Source organism: Malaclemys terrapin, chromosome 19, assembly GCF_027887155.1.
Source record: "Malaclemys terrapin pileata isolate rMalTer1 chromosome 19, rMalTer1.hap1, whole genome shotgun sequence".
Taxonomy (NCBI): Eukaryota; Metazoa; Chordata; order Testudines; family Emydidae; genus Malaclemys; species Malaclemys terrapin.
In genome coordinates, this window is record NC_071523.1 from 8033302 (window position 1) to 8056691 (window position 23390).

At 44.8% G+C, this 23390-nt stretch overlaps 1 protein-coding gene across 2 annotated transcripts in view; it reads right to left on the reverse strand.

Moving 5' to 3' along the window:
* Window positions 1-8390: 8390 nt before the first annotated feature.
* Window positions 8391-23390, reverse strand: part of CAPZB (capping actin protein of muscle Z-line subunit beta) — a 111862-nt gene continuing 96862 nt past the window's right edge. The window contains exons 7-10 of one of the 2 annotated variants that reach the window (XM_054009225.1): window positions 14638-14703; window positions 13321-13397; window positions 11936-12048; window positions 9164-9202 (exon numbers count right to left, since the gene is read on the reverse strand). In XM_054009225.1, the coding sequence (XP_053865200.1) occupies window positions 11946-12048; window positions 13321-13397; window positions 14638-14703 (246 nt within the window). In that variant the 3' untranslated portion in view covers window positions 9164-9202; window positions 11936-11945. Of the gene's footprint in view, window positions 9203-11935; window positions 12049-13320; window positions 13398-14637; window positions 14704-23390 lie in introns of both variants that reach the window. The other variant, XM_054009226.1, reaches the window with a different exon arrangement.

Genomic DNA, 23390 nt, shown 5'->3' on the forward strand with positions numbered 1-23390 from the left:
CTCCCTTGGTTTTTATTTTCTTGACTCCCACGGACACTTCAGTTTTGGCTTGTCTCCATTCTCTCCCATTTGTACAATTACTCTTTAAAATGGTCTTGTGGTGTGACTACCCCCTACCCATAGCCATTCACTTTCCCCTTGTGAACTTGCATTTGGTCCTGGCTGTAAGTTTGTTTCACATCCATTCTTGCTCTAGAGGGAAGCTTTTCCCCTTCATTTCTAAAGCAGATATGCTGGCAGGGACTACCTTAGCTGTCTGCCAAGTAAGATGGATGGTATATCCCCACATACCTCTGTTTTCAGTATTAGCTGTCCACTGAGAACTGCTCCAGGCAGCAGATGCCTTCTAGCAGGATGGGCCTACACCAATATTTCTTGCATGTGGCCACCAGAGGGTTTTCTTGTGGCCACAGCCTCCTGGGTGGGGGAGGGGGGAGCAGTGGCCCATCTCCCAGGGCTGCCAGTAGGGGTTGGGTATTCCCTCTTCTCTCTTCCCCCCCCCCCGTCCCCCCCCAAAAAGAAGAAACCACAGGCAGTGCAGGTAGGTGGCGAATTCCCTACTTTCCCAGGGGTATAGGGAGTGCTTCAGACTCCATCCATGCAGTGGCAGGCTCTGATTCCAGGCTCACCTTCCCTATCCTTGGCCCTGGGTCCCACTGCCTCCCTGCCCATCTCCCCCAGCGAGGGTTTAATTTGTCCCAGGGCTTGCTGGGGCAGAGTAAGTCTGCTGTGAAAAATGATATTAACAAATGTACAAATCACTTTTCACAGCTGCAGACTTATAGCTAGCAAGTCTTTAAAAAAAAATTCAAAGCACTTTATTTGTGTTTCTATTCTGTTGAAGTCCAATAAAGAATAGACAATTGTACATTTTTATCACTGAGTCTGAAAAAAACCCTACATCAATTACAAGGGTATGGACAAATAGAGGTGCATCTGTTTTTCCTAAAGTTAATTATTTTAGGGGAAAGGGTCAGTGCAGCCATCAGCAAGAGTTAATGGCCATACTCTAAGGCCACCAAAAAATTTGATGGGAAAGCCCCTGGCCTAGACTATATATCCCTCCTGAACCATCATGTAATGGAGTGGGCTGTAGCAGCTCTCCAGGCAATGAGACTAAGTCAGAGGTGATTCTCAAACTTGATCTCTAGGAGGAAACTACTCTTCCCCCATTCTAGGGTGTTGTGTGGCTGAGAGAAAGACTTAACCTCCTACTTTGGTCTAAACCAGACACTAACTACCCCTTTTCATTTCACAATCCCTTGAAAGTGGAATTGGTGGTGACAGAACTTGCAAATATTCTGGGTATGAGGCCAGACAGTGCTGCTGTAATAATCCTTCACTGGGTTTTACGGGTCCTGAGCTGCAAAGGGTGCTCCTGTCCTATAGGAAAACTGGATTTGTAAAGGTGGAGACAGGAGGTAAAAAGCTTTTAGTGCTGCTATAATTCCAGAAAAGCTAAATGAAGAGCTCACTTTGTAGTGGAATCAGACACCAACACAAGAGTAGCTGTGCCCTTCCCAAGACACAGAAACAAGCGTTCTACGACAGAGCCTTCTGAAGAAACAGTTCAAGTAGCGGTCTGACAGAACCAGTACAGCACAGCAGAGTGGGAAGGGGGAAGCTATAGCCACAATTAACCTCCTTTGTTGTGTGTTTTTTTTTTTATGCAGAACTTAAGGGGCAGGATAGGGTACTGACTGGCAGGGTGACAAGCACAAGGGAGTGGGAGCTAGGCCTCCTGGATTCTATTCCTAGCTCTTACTGTAACCTTCTTTGTGCCTTAGACTTACACATTTGTAAAAGGTGAATATTCACTTACACTGGACTTTTCTACTGCTTAGAGATAAGAGCTTTGCTCCAGGCAGCAGTGGGCAAAACCCAAGCAGAACATCCCACTCAAAGTAGCTGGTCTGTGCTTGTGAGCTAAAGAGCTTGCCCCCCAATTCCATCTTACAATACACTGCAGAAGCCTTGTAAAACTGAAGAAAGTGTCTTCTATTGAGTCAAAGAGCTGTTGCAGCTACTTCCATTAGAGGTGGGAGTTTGCCTCCCAGCCTTGCTGGAGGCACTACTGCCACTTGAGCTAGGTTTTTTGTTTTTAAAGCAGGGGGGGAATGTGGTGCTAGAAGATGCCTCCTCAACGCTGTAGGCCCAGGCTTGGGTGGCTATCCCTTGCCCCACTGTCCATGTTCTCTTGGGTGCACTAGCTTGACTTGTGTTAGCATGTGTCTGTTTACCCAGACTAGGAGGTATGCTCCAGCTGCAGTGTAGACATACCTTAGATCCCTACTACTTCAAACCAGCCTGGCTCATTGCACTCCACAGAGGTGCAACAATGGGCCAGTTGGTGGCTACTGATGCCTCCTGCCATGAGGCCAGCGCTGACTGCTACTAAAGGCCAAGTGTGCAAGAGGCTGACAGGTCACAGCTTATATTGTCCATATCTGTTGTAGAGCAGCAGAGGGAGAGAGTCTGTTCACTAGCATTACAGCAACCAGCACTTGCTTGTATAAATAGTTCAAGAAGCCAGCAACACTGTTATCCAGACTCAGCTGGTATAGAGGATGTGTGCTGTATTCCTGGGTTTGATGGAAGAAGGGGAAAGGAGCACCTACAGTTAAAGCTTCCCTACCGGAGAAGGTGAGGGGCTCAATCTTCAACTCATAACTTTTGTAGGAAATGGGGGGGGAAGGAAAGGTGTGGTTTTTTTCTTTAAACCAGTGGCTGGTGCACAGCAGGTCCAGTTCCTAGAGCAGGAAATCAGCCTGTAGTGATTCCGTCCACAGTACAGCTCAAGCACAAGCTCTAGCAAGCAGGTGAAGGCAACAAGACTTCAGTTTTTCATCATCCTCATCCCTGTGGCTTAAAAACCTGGTTCATAGGCCTCTATTTTTCATTATAAAATGTACCAAAAGTAATTAACATACCTGGCTCACAGTAGGACTAAATTATTAGTCCTTTGCTAGTAACGGGAGGGAGGAAAGCTTTTTTCTTTTTAAAATGAACAGCTACATGGGGGCAGGATATGTCAAGCTTTCCACCATCGAGCTTTGTATTGGGTATCATTGCTCTGCGTAATCAGTAGCACTGGTGCAGCTATGAGAGGGCTGTATAACCCCACACAGCTCCCTCCTCTAGTCACCAAGTAGCTCTTGGTAATCAGGATTCTACAGCTGCTGCAAACCTTCCCCTCGCATGAGGTGAAGCAGCTCACAGACACGTTCTTTCTAACTTAAGGAAAGAACACAGGCTGTACCAACCTACTAATCCCTTCCGCATTGTTTAGCTGCTGATCTTAAAAGAAGGAAGAGGCCAGGAGGATAACTTAATTGTATTACATGATTATTGAACTTTGGCCAGGGCTCTGAGGGAAAGAAATTACATGTCTCACAAAGGCCCAATTTAAGGGAAATGTCCTAGTAGAAATATTTTTCAGAGAACAGAGATTAGTTAATTACATGTTCCCCTGCTTGATTCCATACTGGCTTCTCCTAAACTGATTTTTCCAGGTGTTCTCTCCCACTACTTTCCTGGAGAGAGAGCTTAAGATTTTCACCCTACTAATTATTAATTCATGAGTTTGTGCCTTTTAAACAAGGATGGACTTAGATTGACTGTCAGGAATAGCTCCTGAACTTTCCCATGCTCACTTCCTCTAAAAATCCTGCCAGTTTAAGAAACTCTTCCATTCAAGTCCATCTTTTAGTTCTAACAGGAACTACAAGACAGATGAGCAGCAGGTGTAAAACAGCATAGCCCTATTGAAATTCAAGGGAGCGATGCTAATTCACTGCAGTTCAGGATCTGGGCCCATGTTTGGAACCAGGTTAGGCAACAGTGAGTCATAACTAAGTTCCCTGCCATAGCAATATTTGAAGCATAGACCGACCTAGGCCAGAGCCAGATTATATATAACCAGCTCTGGGTTAGAGCTGCTATCATGCCTAGACAACTATCTTTTCTTCCAGGAAGACGGAAACAAAATAATTTCAAAAAAGGGGACTAGCAAAGCTGGACTCATTTTCTGGACTGAAGCCCCCATTCAGCAGAGTGCTTCAGTATACTTAAAGTTAAGCATGTCCATAAATATTTTACACAGTTCTAGCAGTGCTCATCACTGCAGGATCTGGCTTTACATTAAATGAGGTTTTAGAACTATAGTCTCTGTCCACTTACTGCTGTTGAGGGGCTCACCATTCCTCTGGTCCGGCTAGATGATGCTAAATTGCTTCTCCAGCTAAGCAACTGCAAATAGGAAGGGAGGTGGGATGCAGAATACTCTATTGAAGTGGGGTCAATGTTTTAAAGAAGCAGGAGAACCTCTTTAAAGCCACACATTTTCTCCAGTCAGAGGCTGAAAGTCTTATCAGAACTAGGCATGATCACTTGCTTACTCCATTAGTCAGCAAGAGGGAGATAACTCTCTTCCCTGCTGCTGCCCAAGGTATATTGACAAGGTGTTAGGACACCTGTCCTGTGCCTACTGGGTGGTACTTCATTAGCCAAAGCTGTTCCTGGTGTACGTTGAGAACTAGACAGTCGTATCTAATGACAAATGCAGATTAGGATCCCATTGTCTTAGATACTATGTAAGAGCTTTACCTAGCCAAAGGGTGGGAGTGGAACAGAAAAGTGACTTCCCTCATGGTTACATAAGTCAGAGAGAGAACTAGGAATGGAACTTCAGTCTCCAGTCCACTACGTTACCCATTAGACAATGCTGCTTCTGAAAAGGTAGTGTGTCTCTCTCATTCGACTGTATGTAGACAATGCCTTTGTCTACAGTAGTAGGATTTATGTAACTACACAGGTACAGTTAAAGCAGTGCAACCACCCTAGTGTGGATACACTTATGGCACTAGAAAAAGTGCTTATAAAACTACAGCTTATTTTTCTGTAGGGGAATAAGCTATACCATTAACTACATTCACAGTAAAAAGCAAGGATAAATGGACAAGTCAGATATCAGGAATGGCAATATACAAAAACCCTGTAGGAGAACACGTCAACCTCCCTAGCCACACAATAGCAGATGTAAAGGTAGCCATCTTACAGCAAAAAAGCTTCAGGACCAGACTCCAAAGAGAAACTGCTGAGCTCCAGTTCATTTGCAAATTTGACACCATCAGATCAGGATTAAACGAAGACTGTGAATGGCTATCCAACTACAGAAGCAGTTTCTCCTCCCTTGGTGTTCACACCTCAACTGCTAGCAGAGGACCTCACCCTCCCTGATTGAACTAACCTCGTTATCTCCATACTGATTCTTGCCTGCATATTTATAACTGCCTCTGGAAATTTCCATTACATGTGTCTGAAGAAGTGGGCATTCAGCCATGAAAGCTTATGCTCCAATACATCTGTTAGTCTTAAAGGTGCCACAGGACCCTCTGTTGCTTTTTACAGATCCAGACTAACACGGCTACCCCTTTGATACATCACCTACTGTGAATGTATCACTAATGACTGATTTTAAAAAAAATTATATCCCTCACTAACATAGTTCTGTTAAGTCTAGGTGTAGACCAGGCTTGTATTGTTAGCAGTATAATCCCTCTAATGTATAATAATAGTCTCACCTGTAGTTAAACGGGTATGAAGGGCTTGTGAGAAAAGCTTTAGAACAGGTAGAATTAGAAACATCAATGAGGAACATGCTGCTCCCCAGCCTAAGTTGACATATTATTTTCAAACTTTAGAAGTTATTACAAACTTAGCTCTAACCTCAGAAGTTCCACATTACAGAACCAAATGGCAACAACACAAACTGAAATGTTGCCCTTGAGGTTGCAGACTTCAAGGAGGGAGTATGTACATTTACTCCTTGGCTCCAGTCCTTTCATATGACCTGAATTAGAGACACCAGAGGCCCCATGGGTAAACACTCAGGCACGGGGCTTTAATCACATGCAGATGTCCGAATGTTAAATATGTCACATTGAAACAGCATAATTAGAGTAAAAAAAGTACTTCAATCAATATTAATGCCTACATTTTCATTTCACATTCACATAGGTTCATCCAGAGGATAATTTTGTAGGCCAGATGCTGACAGCCCATCAGGCATTTGCTCCCTTCTCCCTCTCATTGTATTTTATGGGAATTAATCAGCACCTACTATAAACAAAGAGTAAGCACAAGACCAGATACATTTTAAGCAGCGTTGAACATGCTGTCTCCATAGGCTTACTAAAAACTCAGATCAGGCCCCATTTTCAGCTCAGACTAGTGGGAAAGCCTGTCTAAACTCTACCACCTCGCCATAGTTGCGCTAAAGCTTAAACTGAAGATTGACTATGGCCAGCCAGCTGCTTCAACTCTATATTCCTCTGAATGAAAGAGATTGTGAGAAGACAGTTTATATTCCTAATAAGAATACCACCTTATAGGTCACCTCTGTGAGTTAATGAGCAAAGGAGAGAGTTGGACAGATTACTGGCTACTTGTAATGACTTCAAATCTCTCCCACTACTGGTGTATCTGATCACCTCGCACATATAAATGAGTTTCTCCTTACACTATCCCCGGTGAGGTAGAGAAGAATCCTTGCTTTACAGGCGAGGAACAAGAGGCAAAGATCAAGTGACTTGCCCAAGAGCACACATGGAATCCATGGAAGAGCTGAGAACTGAATCCTGCTGTCCTAATCCAATGTCAAGCACAAAACCATTCTTCCTCAAACCATACAGAGAAACTGCAGAGTTGGACTGAGGTCAGTATTAAAGTAAGAGGTGCTCTCTGGTATAATACTGCCACTGCAGGAAGACAGGAAGGTGAAGGAGATAGGCTAGCTAATATAGCCCAGAGCAAGGGTGAGCAGATGATAGGGCAGGGGATTGGCAGGTGTTACCCACCATCATGAGTCACTAATGAAAGCTGTTTGCCAGCTGAGGATAGGGAAAGTATATGTAGGTCAGGCCAGATTGTTCTCAGTTTCTGGGGTGAGACAGATGAAGTCTCCTAAGATTTCTCTCACTCTCTTGGCAGACAGTTGAACAAATTTCTAATGTGTTCATAATCAACCTAGTAAAGGGAAACATTGGCAGTTCCCTTACAGCATTAACTTAAGCTACTAGAAGTAAGTGCGTTAACATAAGGACAGCCATAATGGGTCAGACCAATGGTCCATCTAGCCCAGTATCCTGTCTTCCAACAGTGGCCAATGCAAGATGCTTCAGAGGGAATGAACAGAACAGGCAATCAAAGTGATCACGTGTCCACTCCCAGCTTCTGTTGATCGCTATTGGGAGCTGAGTTATGAAGGGGAGTCATGCCACCATCTTCCTAGGAGTGGTGCTTTCTGGGGGAAAGACTGAAACATGGGACAAATGTCACTTTTCTTTACAAAAAATTAAAGCCTTTTAGTTTCTTCCATGAGCGGCCCTCTGGATCAGATTTCCCAAATGACAGTTAGTCAAAGCCTGACCTGAGCATAAGGGTGAGATGCACTTTCCTATTCCTACCAAACAACCTGCTATCTGACATCCTGGCCTTTCATGTCTCTCCTTCAACCCAGTAGCAAGTAAATACTGTGAGAAACCAGTGATGAGACATGTTGGTGGGCTCAGTCATTTTATGGTGTAGTGTGTGGCTCTCTATGCACTATGCACCCTTGCTGGTTCTCTCAGCAGACAGGCCATGGACTGAAGGGACATGGAAGCTGACGGTCTTCTGGATGTGGTTCCTCCAAGAGAAAGGCCTTCCAACTGCCACTTGAAAGACATTCTTGGTGTGAATCAGAAGATTTCTGGCCACAGAGCTACGTGTCTTGCACTTTCCACAAGCACTAAATTCACTTACATAAGTTAAAACGGTGTCTAGGTGGAAATGAAGTGGCCGAACAGCTTTTCACTAGTACCATTGCTTAGAATTGGCCACATTTAACATTGCCAAGTGTTGGTTAGGCCTCTCTTCTCCCCGAGTGCTTTAACAAACAGGTTTTACCTCAACTATGTTCAACATATGCAATGATGCCAGATATTCTAATTCTTCTCAGAATACATCTGTTCCACATTTGCTATATGCCTGAAGCTCCAATCCCAGAATGCAGCAGCGTGACAACATCCTCATGCCAACATCTTGAAAGTATGGCAAGCTAATGAAAAACAGCACCGCATAAAACTGGCAAGATGCACCCAATCTGTGACTAGCAAAGTAAATCAAATAGTCTCCCTTCAACCAAATAAGTTTCAGCTGACCTTGGTGTGAGACAAGAAGAGTTCACTTGCTTTCTGTGGCCACACAGTATAGTGGTGGTTTGAATTACAAACTTCTGTGTGTAGACGGGACAGCTGCTCCCTACTCCCATAAAAGAATGCATCATGAGCGTAAATGCTAAGCAATGAGAAAGGAAGGAATAAGAAATAAAAAGGACACTGGATGCACGCTGCTTTCCCAGGATTTTTTTATTTTTTATTTTGTGGGTTTTTTTGTTTTTAGTATGGAGGCTCAAGTATAAGGTGTAGATTCAATTTAAGCTTTACAAAAAACAAAATCAAAACAAAAACCCCTTTTGCATTCCATAAAAATTGACAGAAAGGTGCCTTGGAAAGAGGCTATAGAAGAGCAGAACTTTCAGCAGGTCACCAAATCAACGTTTCCTTGCAAGTCTGGTTTAATCAGTATAGTACAACACTGAGGAACACCCTCTCTTCCCTCCCTCCCACCAGCCGTCCCCCATGCCCAGTCCCCACACATACGTGGAATACGTTTTTCCAGTTTTTCCTCTTTCACACACCACAGTATTTAATAAATTTTGTTTTACATTTTTTACACCAATGTAACAAAAGGCAGGGGGAGGGGAGGAAAAGAAAAGAAACAGAATGATTGGTGTTTATGCATATAAATGGGAGAAAAGGGGAGGAAAAATGCATGACTTCTACAGAAATATATCCTAAGGTCTTGATAGTAAAACGTGGTGCAAAGTAAACTTCAGAGACTGAAAAAGTTTGTACAGCTTTATTCATGGGGAGATGGCGGCGTATGGATAGTACTGGATGCAAACTGTGATGTGACGTAACCAAAAAGGGGGGGGGGTCTGGGGAGAAAATGAATTTTCTAAGAAAGGAATCTAATGAGTGCATGGCATGTCTTGTTAGCATGAAGAGTATTTTAACTTTGCTGCTTTTTCTTCAAAGCCTCCACCAGGTCATTTTTAAGAGCATCTTGTTTTGATTTGTCTGCAAAAGTCTGCACAGACCTGTTGGGAGGAAGGAAACAAATTAAAATGGGACATTTGAAAGCAGTGATTTTTAACAGGTATTCTTCTGGGATTTGAGGCAATAGCAGAACAATGACTCAGGCTTAGAGGAAACAACCTCTATTTGCCTGTTGCAAATACGGAGGACAGAAGGTAAAGTGAACACTTTTCGCAAGTATAGCGAACTTCACTCTAACAGGGAGTCACCACAGATATACTTCCTCTGAAGTTCCACTACCTCCAATTCTTGGGGGGGAGAATCCCAATCCTTTACGTTAGAGCTTGGGAACATCTAGTTGTCCCTCAGACAGTGTGTTAGAGTAGATCGATCTCAAAGTGATCATGACGTTAAGGTAGATAATCCAGCAGTTATTCTATGCCAACTCTGCAATGGACCTGTTTGCAGGACCTAACAAATAGTTCAGGTAATAAATATCTCAGTATGTGGCAGCCACGTCCCTACCAATGCATTTACTCATGGGAAAAGCAGAAGCTGCTTTACAGAAAGACCAAAACGTTTCTCTCTTCTTAGGGCAGAGTTCAAATGAGAGTTGTTTTAACTCTGGCTTGCGAAAGCTGCTTTATGGAATAAAATTACCAAGATAATAAACATCTCATGTATGTCCATGTGCTTCGAGACACAAAGCTTTAGATTCACCTAGGCATTCAGGCAGCTATTGCTTTAAGTTTAAACAGATAAAAATGTTCATTAGAAAGCTAGATTTTTAAGAAGCTAGTCTTTGTATTTTCCTATGAGCTATCATGTAGCTGTTGGAAGGAAATACTCTTTCATTATCGAATGGAGGCCAACTAGCTACAAACCCCCATCAGGAACTTCTAGCAGAACACATCATATAAAACAAAATTCCAACAACGGGGCTTATGTTGTCACTGGTGCCCTAAGCAGGAATGTTTAATGGCATCTCTGCTGCTGCTCTGGGGATTGGGGGAAGAGTCTTTTCCTTCTTAAGGAGTTAGCAGCTGCAACAAAGCAGACCACTAGAGCAGTTGTCAACATGGGATTGCAAACTCCAAGAGGATGGTGAGCAGATCTCAAGGGCTCGCTGTACGGGAGAGGTTGAGAGCCACTGGTATTAGAGCAGTTTAACTTTTAAAAATCTTTATTTTTGAGCTGAAGCTATAAATCTGTAACAGATGAGATATTTCCACTATCTGCTAGCACTTCATGAGACAATCATATGATGAGACAATTCTGCTTTACACACACTATTCCTTTGTCCCACTTCTTTACTAGGGGTACAGCATGTCCAGAGATTTCTGTTCAGGCACTTATTTGCATCTGCAGTTTATTCTTTATCTACAGTCATCGTCAACTGTAACCAAGGCAGCTGATGTAGAATAGATGTGGTAAGGGTATTACAGGCAAAATGTACCCCGGCTTTCTTAGTAAATGGTTATAGAAAAAAGCCACACATTTAAAGAATCATCTTGATTTTGCTTATTAATACTTTCATGGACACGGCTAAAGAATCTTTCAGCTGTTACAGCAAGGTGCAATAAAGATCCCTAGTTAAAAAGGGATCTTATAACTGATCAGATAACAGAACAATGACATTGGCCTTTTAAAGAGATGCTAACATCTTAGGGAAGCCATTAGCATCCAATTTAGTAGACTCCTCTCCATATATTCTATATTTTACATTCTCTCCTGTGGTCAGGGCTACGTTATTCCTGGGTGCTTGTTTCTGAAAAGCAAGTCCATTTTTTGTACCAGAGTTATTTTTCTAATGTTATTAGAAAGTATTTCCATCCTTTAGTCTCTGGAGAATTCAGTTGTTTTAATATAAATATATAGATTTTATATTTGCATTTGTCACAGGTTAAAGTAATGGTTCTGGGCCATCATCAACAAACAGTGCTCATTTTCCCCTCCGTCAGCTTAACGTGTTTAAGAAAGCATCTGTAACTCATTAGGAATTGGAGTGGAAGGTTAAACTGGCCCAAGGTTAGTCACTGCCATGCATCCTAAGCAATCAAAACTCCAAGAGCAACCTACAGTACATGAGCATCCCCCTTTATAACAGGCTGTGCATGGACCAGGGAAATGGAGACTAGAAACATTTCAGTAGGGTGAGTGAAGCTGAATTTTCAAGCTCCAAGAAAGACAGATATACAAGGCAAAAAGAGGATTTGGAGGGAAGGGGGAAATCAGCATGGTTGCTATTGGCCTTGGAAGTACCAAGACCAAAGGGCCCTTGATATTTCATCATTTACAATTGAAAGGACAGCTATTTACTTCCAAAACCTTCCTTCTATTCAGAGGGAAAGGAGTACTATAAAATTACAGGGAATGAGTATTCTATAAGATCTGTACAGCTGCTGTAAAAAAAAAAAAAAAAAAAAAAAAAGATGGTGCAATTGTAATGGAGCCAAACGGTTTGGGATAAAAACAATGAATACAAGCTAACATCACTTTGGGTATGTGGCCATCTACTGTATAATTGCCCCCCAAGACACAGTGCAGAACAAAAACGGGCAAATCCCCCCATGTTTCAGTGCACAGAACTCCACACAGTGGAAATAAAGATCAAGGCATTCATTGGTTCTATGAAGAAATAGCCCTAGGGTGAAACAAATTAAAAGTTGGTGGTCAGTCTGCAGGAGTTACGGGTTAGTTCTGGTTTCAGTTGTCATGCATAGGTAAGACAGCTTGTTCTCGGCAGGGTGAGTCCTAGTTTAGTGCTGATTGTCACACCTCACAGGCAGGGGTACCTGGATTGGTTTAGTTATCAGGCTGGATGTAGATCTGACGCTGGGTCAACACTTGAGAAAGCTCCCTCTGCAACTGCTTATACTTTTGGTTGTCGGGGATAGCATCAATAGATCTACAGAGAGTAGTTCAGAAATGAGTGAAGTAGAGTAGGGAAAAGAACAGTCAGAAGAACCCAGTAACAGACAGCTGGCATCCTGGAAGCCACTAGGAACGAGTTCAGGAAGAACAAGTGTAAATACACGAGTCAGAGGAAACAGGAAAGGTGAGAAGGAAAAGCCAGGCCCAGATACTCTGGGTGATAACGGTTCTAAACAGATTACCTCATTGACACACACAATAGTAGCTCTTTTAGACTGTGGTACTGGAGAATATACTGCATAGATTCAACTACAGGTATTTTCAACAAGGTTCACACAGGAAAAAATAATCAGTTACATATTTCCATGTAATGTTAATGGCAGCTGCCTGGCCAATTCCCCACACACCACAATGAAAATGAGGGACAATTTTCAACCAGCACTTCATTAAATAGGTCTGTCAAGTACCAGGTCCCACTCCAGCCAAACTGCCATTAGGAAGGCAGCAGAAGTGTTTTATCAGCACCATAATTCTACCATTGCAGGGCAGACCTGCTGATGCTTTCCTACATCAGTATGCATGGGAACTGCAGAATTTGCATATTTACAGGGTAGAAGAGTTTAATTAGCATTCAACACCCTCTCAGTTCTGCACTTTCCCCCAAGAGTTAAAAAACACCCACCCAGAGCTTGCTATGCCAAGTTCCTGATTGGACATAATCAAGGTTCAAAGCCTCACACAACTTCCCTGCAGAAATACGCAGCAGACTCAGCTCATTCACTTGGTCTGCTCTAGTAAGCTACATTCCAGCCTGAGGGAGCGGGGAAGAAAAGTGGCAGCACATTTTTAAAAAACTACAAGCTCTGTTTTCATAGAATCGCCAGTTCCTTATGATTGTTTGGCATTTGAGAATTATTTGTAAGAATAAGTTTAGGTCTAGGAGTCAAAATTTAGTTACGCAGCCCTTACAACCTTCTGCCGTCTGAATAATTAAGCTGCCCATTAAAAAATAATCTCATCAAGCTACAGTACCTAATTGTGCTATGCTCTTCTTGAACTGGGAACAGGGCGTTAAAGTGCTGCAAGTTCCTGTCGTCAAAAGGTGTAAGAGAAATGTTCTCTAAATACACCGCTACTAGTGAATGTTTCCAAAACACAATGAGGTGACTAATTGGAGATATGCAAAGGGGAAGTTCTAGCAAAGGAATGCCAGTCACTGTTTGACTGTGGGACAATACTGCAGGTGCTGCTGGGGGAGGGAGAGGGCTAAGTGAGCTCTAAGTGCCAGCTGTGGATGGTCCATTACCTCAGCCCATTAACGATGTCCTTTGTTTTTCCAAAATAAATCTCATTCAGCGTACTTCTGATTTTGTTTTCCATGTCCTAGAAGAAAGGGAGAAGCCAGCCTATTAATCACGGCAGTTGTTTCTATGGTTATTAGAAGTTACTACACTCTGAGTATCCCTTCATCAGCCCAGTTGACTGTATTGAGATGCAATGCTTTCCACGGCATGATTTGACCCACTGTATCCTGTTATTTAAGTTTTCATGTCAGCCTGTGTGCCCCACTTCTCCTAACAGCTGGAGGTTCAGCTCACATTATGTCTGAGGATTCACTTTGCTCCTGGTTACTGTGGAAGGCTATATACACAAAATACCTGTCCAGGACCACAAGAGGGCAGTTTTTGTTCAGGGATCCAACTCCTTGCTTGTATCCCACTGCAAACAGGACAGCCCATTCACCACCTCTTGTTAGTTCTGATCCCTAACAGAACAAACTCCCAGGTTCTGAGTCAGCCATTTAAGGAACCCAAGAGGTCAAGGGTTCTATAGAACAAAGTTGAATTCTCTGAGTTGGTGGCTAATGGTACAACTGCAATATGTTTGGAAGTGATACTTTCTCCCCCAGCAAAACTTCAGCCTGGCCTGAATCACTGGCCACCCCTCCTCTGACAAAAGGCCCAAAATCAAGTGTGTTTTATCTTTGATGCTTTGAGTGTCTGGTGGGCTTTAGCAACAGTATTATGCACACACCCATTTAACTAAGGATTTTCTCTCCTCCTTCCAAAGAAAGTGACTATGAAGTCTGAAATCAATGAGGATAAGAGCTTCTTTCTAGAATACGGTGTGGTAAAACAGCAGCAAACTGTTGCTCCACACCCCTTTTCCAGCAACTAATGCAATCTTATCCTTGACTCTTAATACACTGAGGAATAGACTGACAATTGCAATGAAGTCAAGTGCTGTGAAAAACAACTGCAGCGCACTAAATGAGCACTTCCTATTCACCGACATGTCAGCTGAAAGGGCAGCTCGGTATACTGTGGCATGGCTTTAAGTAATTCTGTCAAAAACAAGGACTCTGTAAGTGACTCCGGGTGGGAAAGTGTTTACTAATACTAAGGACACGGCCATTTCATTTCCAGGAAGGTTATTATTGTTTTGAGTGGGGGAGAGAGGTAAGGAAGGAGTGACTAGAATTGTGCAGAAAGGACTTTTCACAGCTAAGAACTATTGTGAAGCACACAAAGGGTCTTAACTCATTAGACAGCAAAGATGGCTGGGAAATTTAGCCTTGGTACAATGTAAGCTACTAGAGCTGCGATGGTCCCAGTGTACTTACCTCTACCAAGCGTCCAATATTGGCTATGTGTGGAGAGGAATCACTCACAGTTTCATCTTTCTCCATCTGGAGAGAAAAGAAATAGAACCAGTTGTAATGGAGAAACAAGGATACACGATAGTTCCACATACTAACTGCAGAGATGGGAGAATGTGATTAAATGCCAGAGTTGTAGAGTAAATGCAGCCTTTTTCAGAATAAGGTCAGGTATAAAACACATATGGTTTGTTAGCCAAATGGGAAACCCCGGAAGTACAAATCTCATTAGTGACCAGTACACCAGCCAACTCAAGCAACCATCTCACATGAAGAAAAAAAGTCATCCCCAGGCTGGAGACGGAGTCATGTTGGTGCTTCCTTCTCAGTAATCCCATTTCCCCCACAGTACCATGAGAGACCCTTTCTGTTTGCACCAGCACTCACCTATCATCTCTAAAGGGGATAAGTGTATACTGCAGAGTTAGCCATGATGTGGCTGCAGTAGATACACAATCCATGCAATTATCCTTTGATGGGGACAGAAAGAAGGGGAACACAGAAGTTGTCTGGATTCATAGCCAGTGGAGCTACTGATGAGGAGCACGTTGCATGGAGCTGCCAGTCTAACATCTGGGGTCTGTCCCTGGAAAAAAAGCTGTTTTTTATTCTTCACCTCAGCCCTATTTCTAACCACATATGGGAGCAAATTCAGTATTTTCAGATCTTCCCAGTTATCTGCACTTTGGGAATTATTTATCTTCCAACAGAAGTGGGAAGAATATGGTGGATGTCCCAAGCTGCTATGGTTTGAGAAGGAAAGACCACAGCAGTCTGCTAACATTAGTGATAATTTAGGTTCCTGCCAGCCTTCAGCTGCTACCAAACTGCAGGCGCACAGAAATAGGACGTTCCACCAAAACTCATCTCTTATTAGAAAGAGCAAAGGTGTTTCAGACACTAAGTACTTGGCACAGAGGGTTCTACTTTGCAAGGCACATATAGTTAACACTTTGACCATTTCACATGAAGTTTCTGCAACCAAGACAAAGTTTAGCCCCACTACTGATGCGATTGTTTTAATGAGTAAAATCCCCAGTTATGCACTGCAGAACACCTGCTTAGGGAAGTCTGAACAAGGGACAGCAATGAGCCAACTGAGACTTTGAACCCCTTTCCCCACTGAGAGTAAGTTAGAGCTGACACTAGAATGCCATGTTCCCTTTACAAGCTCTGCCTCTACTTAGAGCAGCCTAAGGCAGCGTTCCTCTGGAGACCACAGCAAGCCCCATGTAATCGTAAACCTGTGGTGCTAGTGAAGAGATTGGCTCCCCTGCTGCCTTAAGTGAAAATTCTTCTGGCTAAATATGCAGATATGCTACCAACCAGTGAATATCAATCCTAAGCCAGGCAACCGATACAGATGTGCTGAGAAGGCATAAAAACAAAGAAGGGAGAAAGATGTTGTAGACAGGGGATTCGTCACAGTTTCAGTAACCCACTGAATTCTCATATTCATCTGTTCCTGTCCCTTCCTCGAGGTCTAGTCTGGAAATCTAGAGCAGTTACAGGTTTCTCCTTTTAAGTGAAGTGTCTAACAAGCCTGGAGGCGCATTTAATTAAGTTTGAGCCTTGAAGGCAAAAAATAACCTGGGAGGTGAGGGGGGAGAGAGGGGGAAGAAGAAAATTTAAATTTTCCCCTTAGATTACACAGTCAGATTGTTTACATACCATAGAGACATGTTGCCTAGAAAAAGGATCTGACCGCGGAGAGAATGAACATAAATCTGAACTATACAAGCACACATTATGGTGAGGTTGGGGGGGCGGGGGGAGGATCAGTAAATTGACCAAATCTGGGACACTGGGGGCATTGGCAATGGTTGATTTACTTCCACAGGCTCCCCCACTGAATCTCCTCCACACCTGGACAGGCCCCGCTCACTGGCAAAACACAATCTGAAATAGAATTATTTTTGTAAAACGTATTTTATTACGTCTCCATAAAATCTGCTGCCAGAAGGAAAACATTTTTATGTGCTGTAGAAGCCCAGATGTTATGAGAGGCTGTTTTAAGGGAGTTCGGAGTCAGTCCGCAGCCATGTTATACAAACAGCAGCATTTTTTTTTTTTTTTTTTTTTCCTTTTAAAGGCTCCTTCAGTGGGCTGTTAATGTAAGATTTCAAGCAGAAAGCCTACAGCTGCTATAAAAGGGGGTTAATTTACTTTGGAGGGGAAATTCCATTCTGTAAGTTGATGTTAACAAGCAGCTCATCTTCCCACTGTCACTCCCCATCTGCCAATGAGCTCAGTCAAAAAAAGTTAACGCTCCAGAATGAGCCAAGTCCCATCTACATGTCTCAGTCACTCCTCTCCCATCTGAGATGCACACTAGCTGGCTTCCTTGCCTCATTTCCCTAGCCATCTGCTGCAAGTCCAACTCTGAGGGAAGTTCGCTCTTCTGGGTAGATTAAGCTCTGGATAGCTAGTTGGAGATTTGGGACGTCTCACATGCAGAATACAGCAGCTGTCTGCTGCTGTCTGGGCTTTTTGCAAGGTTATTTGCAGGAAAAGAAGATAAGATGAAAGACAAATGTAAGTTGGATAAATATTTTGGTCCCTCATGAGTGTCCCTGAGAATAGTAGAAAAGATTTGAAGAAAATTCATCCATGTCACTCTGAAGAACCCCAATCAATGTATACAGCTGTTGTGGAATAGAGCAATGCAAACTTCTCTAAGGGAATTAAAAATGACCAGTTTTGCCCAAAGGTTCACAAGCTTGGGCCAGCAGGCAGAGAATGAGATTGAGGTGGGAAAAATGTCAAAATGTTTGGACACCAAGTGAGGCAAAACTTGGCAGTTTCCACAAAGTTTCATTCTAAATTCAAAGCAGATGCCCCAAAGTAAAATTGAGGGTGTAAACTCCACATATCCCAATACTGCCAGTTTTGCAGATCTCCACTGAAGATTTGTGTTTGTGCATGGCCTTCAAATGTACCTATTCAAGTAGTGCAGCCTAAATATGCCCTTCCTCTTTCCCAGAATTGTATATTCAAAGCCTTAAACTACCCATCTTGTGATGGTAAACCAGTTCTGCTGGTCTATGCATGCTCTTCCCTCCCTCCCGCTCCCATTGTAAAACCAGCTATTATGTGACTGGACAACTGGAAAGTCTGACAAGTTCACATGAAGAAGCAGAAGGAATTCCTTGTGCAATTACCAGTGAATCTCATCCATTCTATTGTACCCAAAAATGTTACGCATGTAGCAAACAGGGCAACCCCAGAGCAGGGACAATTAGTTCAAACTAGTATTTTTACTTGAGTCAGGTCTGAACTTGAACCATACATTTTGTCCTACATACTGAACCTGAACTGGAACAGGGGGAGAAAAAAGTGTGTTACCTGTTAGAATAAAGGTTCAGCATTTTTTAAGCTGAACTTTTTTTTTTAAATAAAACACACCCACACCCACACCACTGTGATCTTATTTTCATTATAAAATAACATGCATGAGATTGCTACCAGCAAGGCCTGCCCCTCTACAAGGAGAAAAAACAGTTATTCACCTTCTCGTAACTGTCGTTCTTCAAGATGTGTTGTTCATGTCCATTCCAATCAGGTGCGTGCATGCACATGTGCAGGGTAGCCAGAAGATTTTTCCCTAGCAGCATCCGTCGGGTCGGTCCGGATGCCCCCTAGAGTCGCGGCTTCATGGCGCTCAATAGAGCCCTGTTGACCCGCCACCCCTTCAGTTCCTCCTCGCTGGTTACTCCCACAGAGGGGTAGGAGGGTGGGTATTGGAATGGACATGAACAATACATTTCGAAGAACAAAAAGTTACGAGAAGGCGAGGAACAAGCACTTAAAGAAGAAAAAACGGTTAATGTCGATTCCAATCAGGTGACTCGGAAGCCCAAGTTCAGAAGGTGGGGTCGGAGTCTTCCACTGATTGGAGCACTGCTCGTCCGAAGGCTGCATCGTCTCTGGCCTGCTGGGTAATCGCATAGTGCGTGGCAAAAGTATGGATGGAGGACTACATCACCGCCCTGCAGATTTCCTGAGTGGGAACCTGAGCCAGGAACACTGTTGATGAAGCCTGCGCACTGATGGAGTGCGCAGTGATTGGGGGTGTGGGAACACCTGCCAGGTTGTAGCACTCATGAATACAGGACGTGATCCGTGATGAGATGTGTTGTGATGACATAGGCGGACCCGCATTCTGCCCACCACTGACACGAATAACTGGACCGATTTTCTGGATAGTTTTGTTCTCTCGATGTAAAAGGCCAGCACCCTGCGGACATCCAGAGAGTGGAGCCTCTGCTCCCTGCTGCTGAAATGTGGTAGAACACAGAGAGAAAGATGTCCTGGTTGATGTGGAACTGCGACACGACCGTCGGGAGAAAAGCTGGGTGAGGCCTGAGCTGAACCTTGTCCTTATAGAACACGGTATAAGGGAGCTCTGATGTTAGGCCCCTGAGCTCAGACCCCCTCCTGGCCGAGGTTATCGCTACCAGGAACACCACCTGGTAAGAGAGGTAGAGTAGGGAGCATGTCACTAATGGCTCAACGGAGGGTCCCATGAACCTAGAGAGGACCAGGCTGAGGTCCCAAGCAGGGACAGACTGATGGATGTTAGGGTATGGCCTGTCGAGCCCTTTTAAGAACCGGCTGACCATATGGTTATCAAACACAGAGTGGCCCTCTGTGCCTGGGTGGAAGGCCGAGATGGCGGCTAAGTGCACCCTCATTGATGACAACCAAAGCCCCTGCTGCTTCAGATGGAGGAGGTAATTCAGAACAAGTGGCACTGAGGCTAGCGTCGGGGACAAATTGCGCTGCGCCGACCAGACTGAAAATCTCTTCCCCTTGGCAAGGTATGTGGCCCTCAGAGGGTTTTCTGCTGCCAAGGAGGACCTGTCTAACCTGGTCTGAACAGAAAAGCTCCATCAGGTTCAACCATGGAGCTTCCACGCCGTGAGATGAAGTGACTCAAGGTTCAGATGTTCAAGATGACTGATCTTGTGTCAGAAGGTCCAGGAAGAGCAGCAGGGTAATTGGGGGTTCCATGTCTAGGAGAGATGTGTACTCGTGCTGACGGGGCCAGGCTGGTGCTATCAATATGACCCGAGTTCATTCTCTCTGGATCTTGACGAGTACCTTGTGAACGAGCGGTATGGGTGGAAAGGCGTATAGGAAACAACCTCCCCATGGAAAGAGGAACACGTCTGCGCTGGAGCCCAAGCTGTGATTTTGGAAGGATCAGAACTGCTGGCACTTCCTGTTGTGTCATGTGGCGAATAGGTCTATCTGGGGAAAGCCCCACCTCTGGAAGATTGAAATCGCGACGTCGGGCAAAGGGACCACTCGTGGCTGTGAAACAACTTGCTGAGGTGGTCTGCCAGCTCGTTCTGTAACCTGGGAAGGTACAATGCTTGCAGGTGTATTGAATGTTCTACACAGAAGTCTCACAGCATGAGGGCTTCCTGGCACAGGGGAGAGGAGTGTACACCCCGCCGTTTGTTGATATAGAACATTGCTGTTGTATTGTCCGTCATGACCTGAAATCGCTGTCGATGCCGAGATCAAAGGAGTTGCTGGTACCGGCAATGGTGCCGCAGCCGATGGCGTTGGCCGTGTGGGCACGCGCCGAGGTGAGCTGCGCAGTTGACGGTGGGACTAATGTGGCCGAGGTCACCGAAGACTCTGCGAAGCAGTGCCCTTGGATCCCTCCCTGGCTCTCGTAAAAGGCCCAGGGGGTCCAGAATGGCCACTGTGATGGATTCTGCCACTGAGGTGGCCGTGCCTGGAGCTCTCGCCTTGACCTCGATCGTTGGCTCCTACTCCTCCAAGAGCGGTAGGAGTCAGACTCTGACTCAGAGGTCTCTGAGACTGAAGACCACGGAGGAGCCGAGCTTTGGTGCATCAAGAGTAGAGAGTTTGGGGAGCGACTAAGCTCTCTGTCCGAGTGGGCCGGTGCCAAAGGACGTGGAGAGGGAGAATGCCTGGACATCACTGCCAGCTTATCTCCCGACTGCACCCGGGGGTTGGGTGGGACCACGAGCGCCGGAGGTTCCTCCCTACTAGGGGGCGCCGTAAAGTGCAGCGTATCCCGAGCAACTTCAAAAGCTTCCAGCATCGAAGGAAGCAACAGCAGCTGCTGGGCAGTAGGAACCGGTGAACATGGGGGCCCCAGTCTCAACTGCTTCGCCTGGGCAGGAGTTGACGTGACCCTAATGGGGGATCTCGAGCTGTGGCCCGCCTGGGGTCTCACTTCCTTAGATTTAGCCGGGGGTGACCAACTGTCCGGCTTCTTTTTCTTCTGAGGCTCTTCGCTGGGCCTTGGGATGTGCCATGCCGGTGCCAAAAGTCCCAGGACGAATCTTTTCTTGGCACCGAAGTCAATGATGGCGCTGGGGCGCTCTGCGTCGATGAGGAAGTGCTAGGAGCCGGGTCCCCTGAGCCTGGGTCTGAATGGGGGTGTAGAGCTGCCTCCATGAGGATCACTTTAAGCCACTGCTCCCTCTCTTTAAGAGTTCTAGGGTGGAACTCGCAGCAGATCTTAGAGCGATACTTTTGGTGACCCTTCCCTAGGCATCATAAACATGAGGAGTGTGGATCGCTCTTTGGCATGCGCTTCATGCAGACCACACAGTTGTTAAACCCCAGGGACCGCAGCATACCACGGCTCCAGGGAGAATCTTCCGACTACTGTGCACGTGCGCACACCTGATTGGAATCGACATGAACAAGCACTCAGAGATGAACAGAAGGAGGCCAGCCCATGAATAGGGAGAGGGGAAGCTTAGGAGCTGCCTGCACACCACATGAGGCAGCCAGAGGGCACAAAGGTTGAACCATCACCTCCAGGTACATCCACACAGCAATGAAAAACCCACAGCAAGTCCCAGAGCCCAAGTCAGCTGGCTCGGACTGCAAGGCTAAAAATAGCCGTGTAGACACTTGGATCCAGGCTGGAGCCTGGGCTCTGAAACCTGAGGAGGTGGGAGGCTCCAGTGCGGCCTGTATGTCTACACGGCTATTTTTAGCCCCACGAGCCTCAGCCAGATGACCTGGGCTCTGAAACTTTGTGCTGTGGGTCTTTCATTGCTGGAGAGAAGAACGCTCTGAGGCTCCCCGCTGGGGAAAGAAGAGGTGGAATGCTCCCTGGTCCCAGGATACCTCTCTCCAAGCCCAAGGTAATGGCTCCCCAACCCTTCTGCCCCTTAGGACAGGCCTCCTCCCACCCATTCCCAGGCAGCTTCTCCCTCCAGATGCTCCACTTGAGACAGGGCCCATTCCCCAAACTCAAATTTATCCATTGGGGGAGGGATAGCTCAGTGGTTTGAGCATTGGCCTGCTAAACCCAGGGTGGTGAGTTCAATCCTTGAGGGGGCCACCTAGGGATCTGGGGCAAAATCAGTACTTGGTCCTGCTAGTGAAGGCAGGGAGCTGGACTCAATGACCTTTCAAGGTCCCTTCCAGTTCTAGGAGATAGATATCCTATCTCCATTAATTTAATTTAATTCACTGCAAACATCCAATATGAAAGAGCAAACACTGGAAGCAGTTTAGTTCGCTCAAATAAATACCTCAGAAAAATAATCGTGTTTATTTGACAACAGAAAAATACTAGGAAAACCCATGTAAAGTTAAAGAAAAAACAAATGACCAAAAATCAAAATACTTTCAACTTTAAGTTTCAACTCTCTCTTTTTTTAATTTACTTCCAATAAGACTGAAATATGATTTGAACCAATTCAAACCGGTTACTGAATTGGTTTTTTGGATGGCTTGAATTGAAATTAAACCCAAATACACAGAATGCAACTGAACTCAACCCTGAACTGAACCAAAATAAATACCAGTTCGATTCCCTGCCCCAGAGACAGCACATTTAGGAAACCGGGCATCTGCTAAGAGGGAGCACAAGGTCTGTGACTACCACAAGTTTTAAGATCCGTCTGGTGGAAATACATTCCCCTACTTCTCACTTAGTTCTACAACATCTGGAAATCAGTGGGATAGGCCTTTACATGAAAGCTCTATTTGATTAAAATATATGGCTTGCCTAATTGCAAAGCCCAAGCGTGGGAGGATTTTCCTATTATGATAAATGGCAGAATGTCTGTACTGGTGTTTTATTGCCCAGCGATATATCACAGTGCACTTATTCCTGAACACAGGGAAAGCTCAGCTTGCAACAGACCAGCCTTCATCCAGCAGTGCAAGTGTTCCACCTTCACTATTTACGTATTTCAAATCTGAAAATCAACACACACACCTGCAGCATTTTAATCTGAAATCCCAGGCTACATTTCCCCCTCCCCAGATTTATATTCTTCCCTTCCCACACCTCCAGATGTGGATAAACCATAGCTTGTGAGCCAGATTCCTTCTCAGCAAACTAGCACTTCCTTGCAATGTTCAACCTCACTTAACAAAAAACACACAGGTTCTTTGTGCATAATAAGGGTCCCAGAAAGGCACCTGTTAGTCTCGCCTCTAAACTGGGAGCATCAAAGCTTTGCCCAACCAAAGGCTATTTTGACTATTTGCCAGGAGCCTGAAGGCTACACCTACTTTGCATAAACTGGAGCAGGATTGAGCAAGCTGCTCTTCTCTTGAATAAAGGTGCAGACTGCTGAAGTCACCCCTCAGTTCCCCCCACCCCAAAAAAAACATTGCCTGTCACACTACGCAAGGGAAAAAAAAGGCAAAGCCACCATGTCTGTCAGAAACGGATAACACACACAGCATCTGCCCAGCATCAG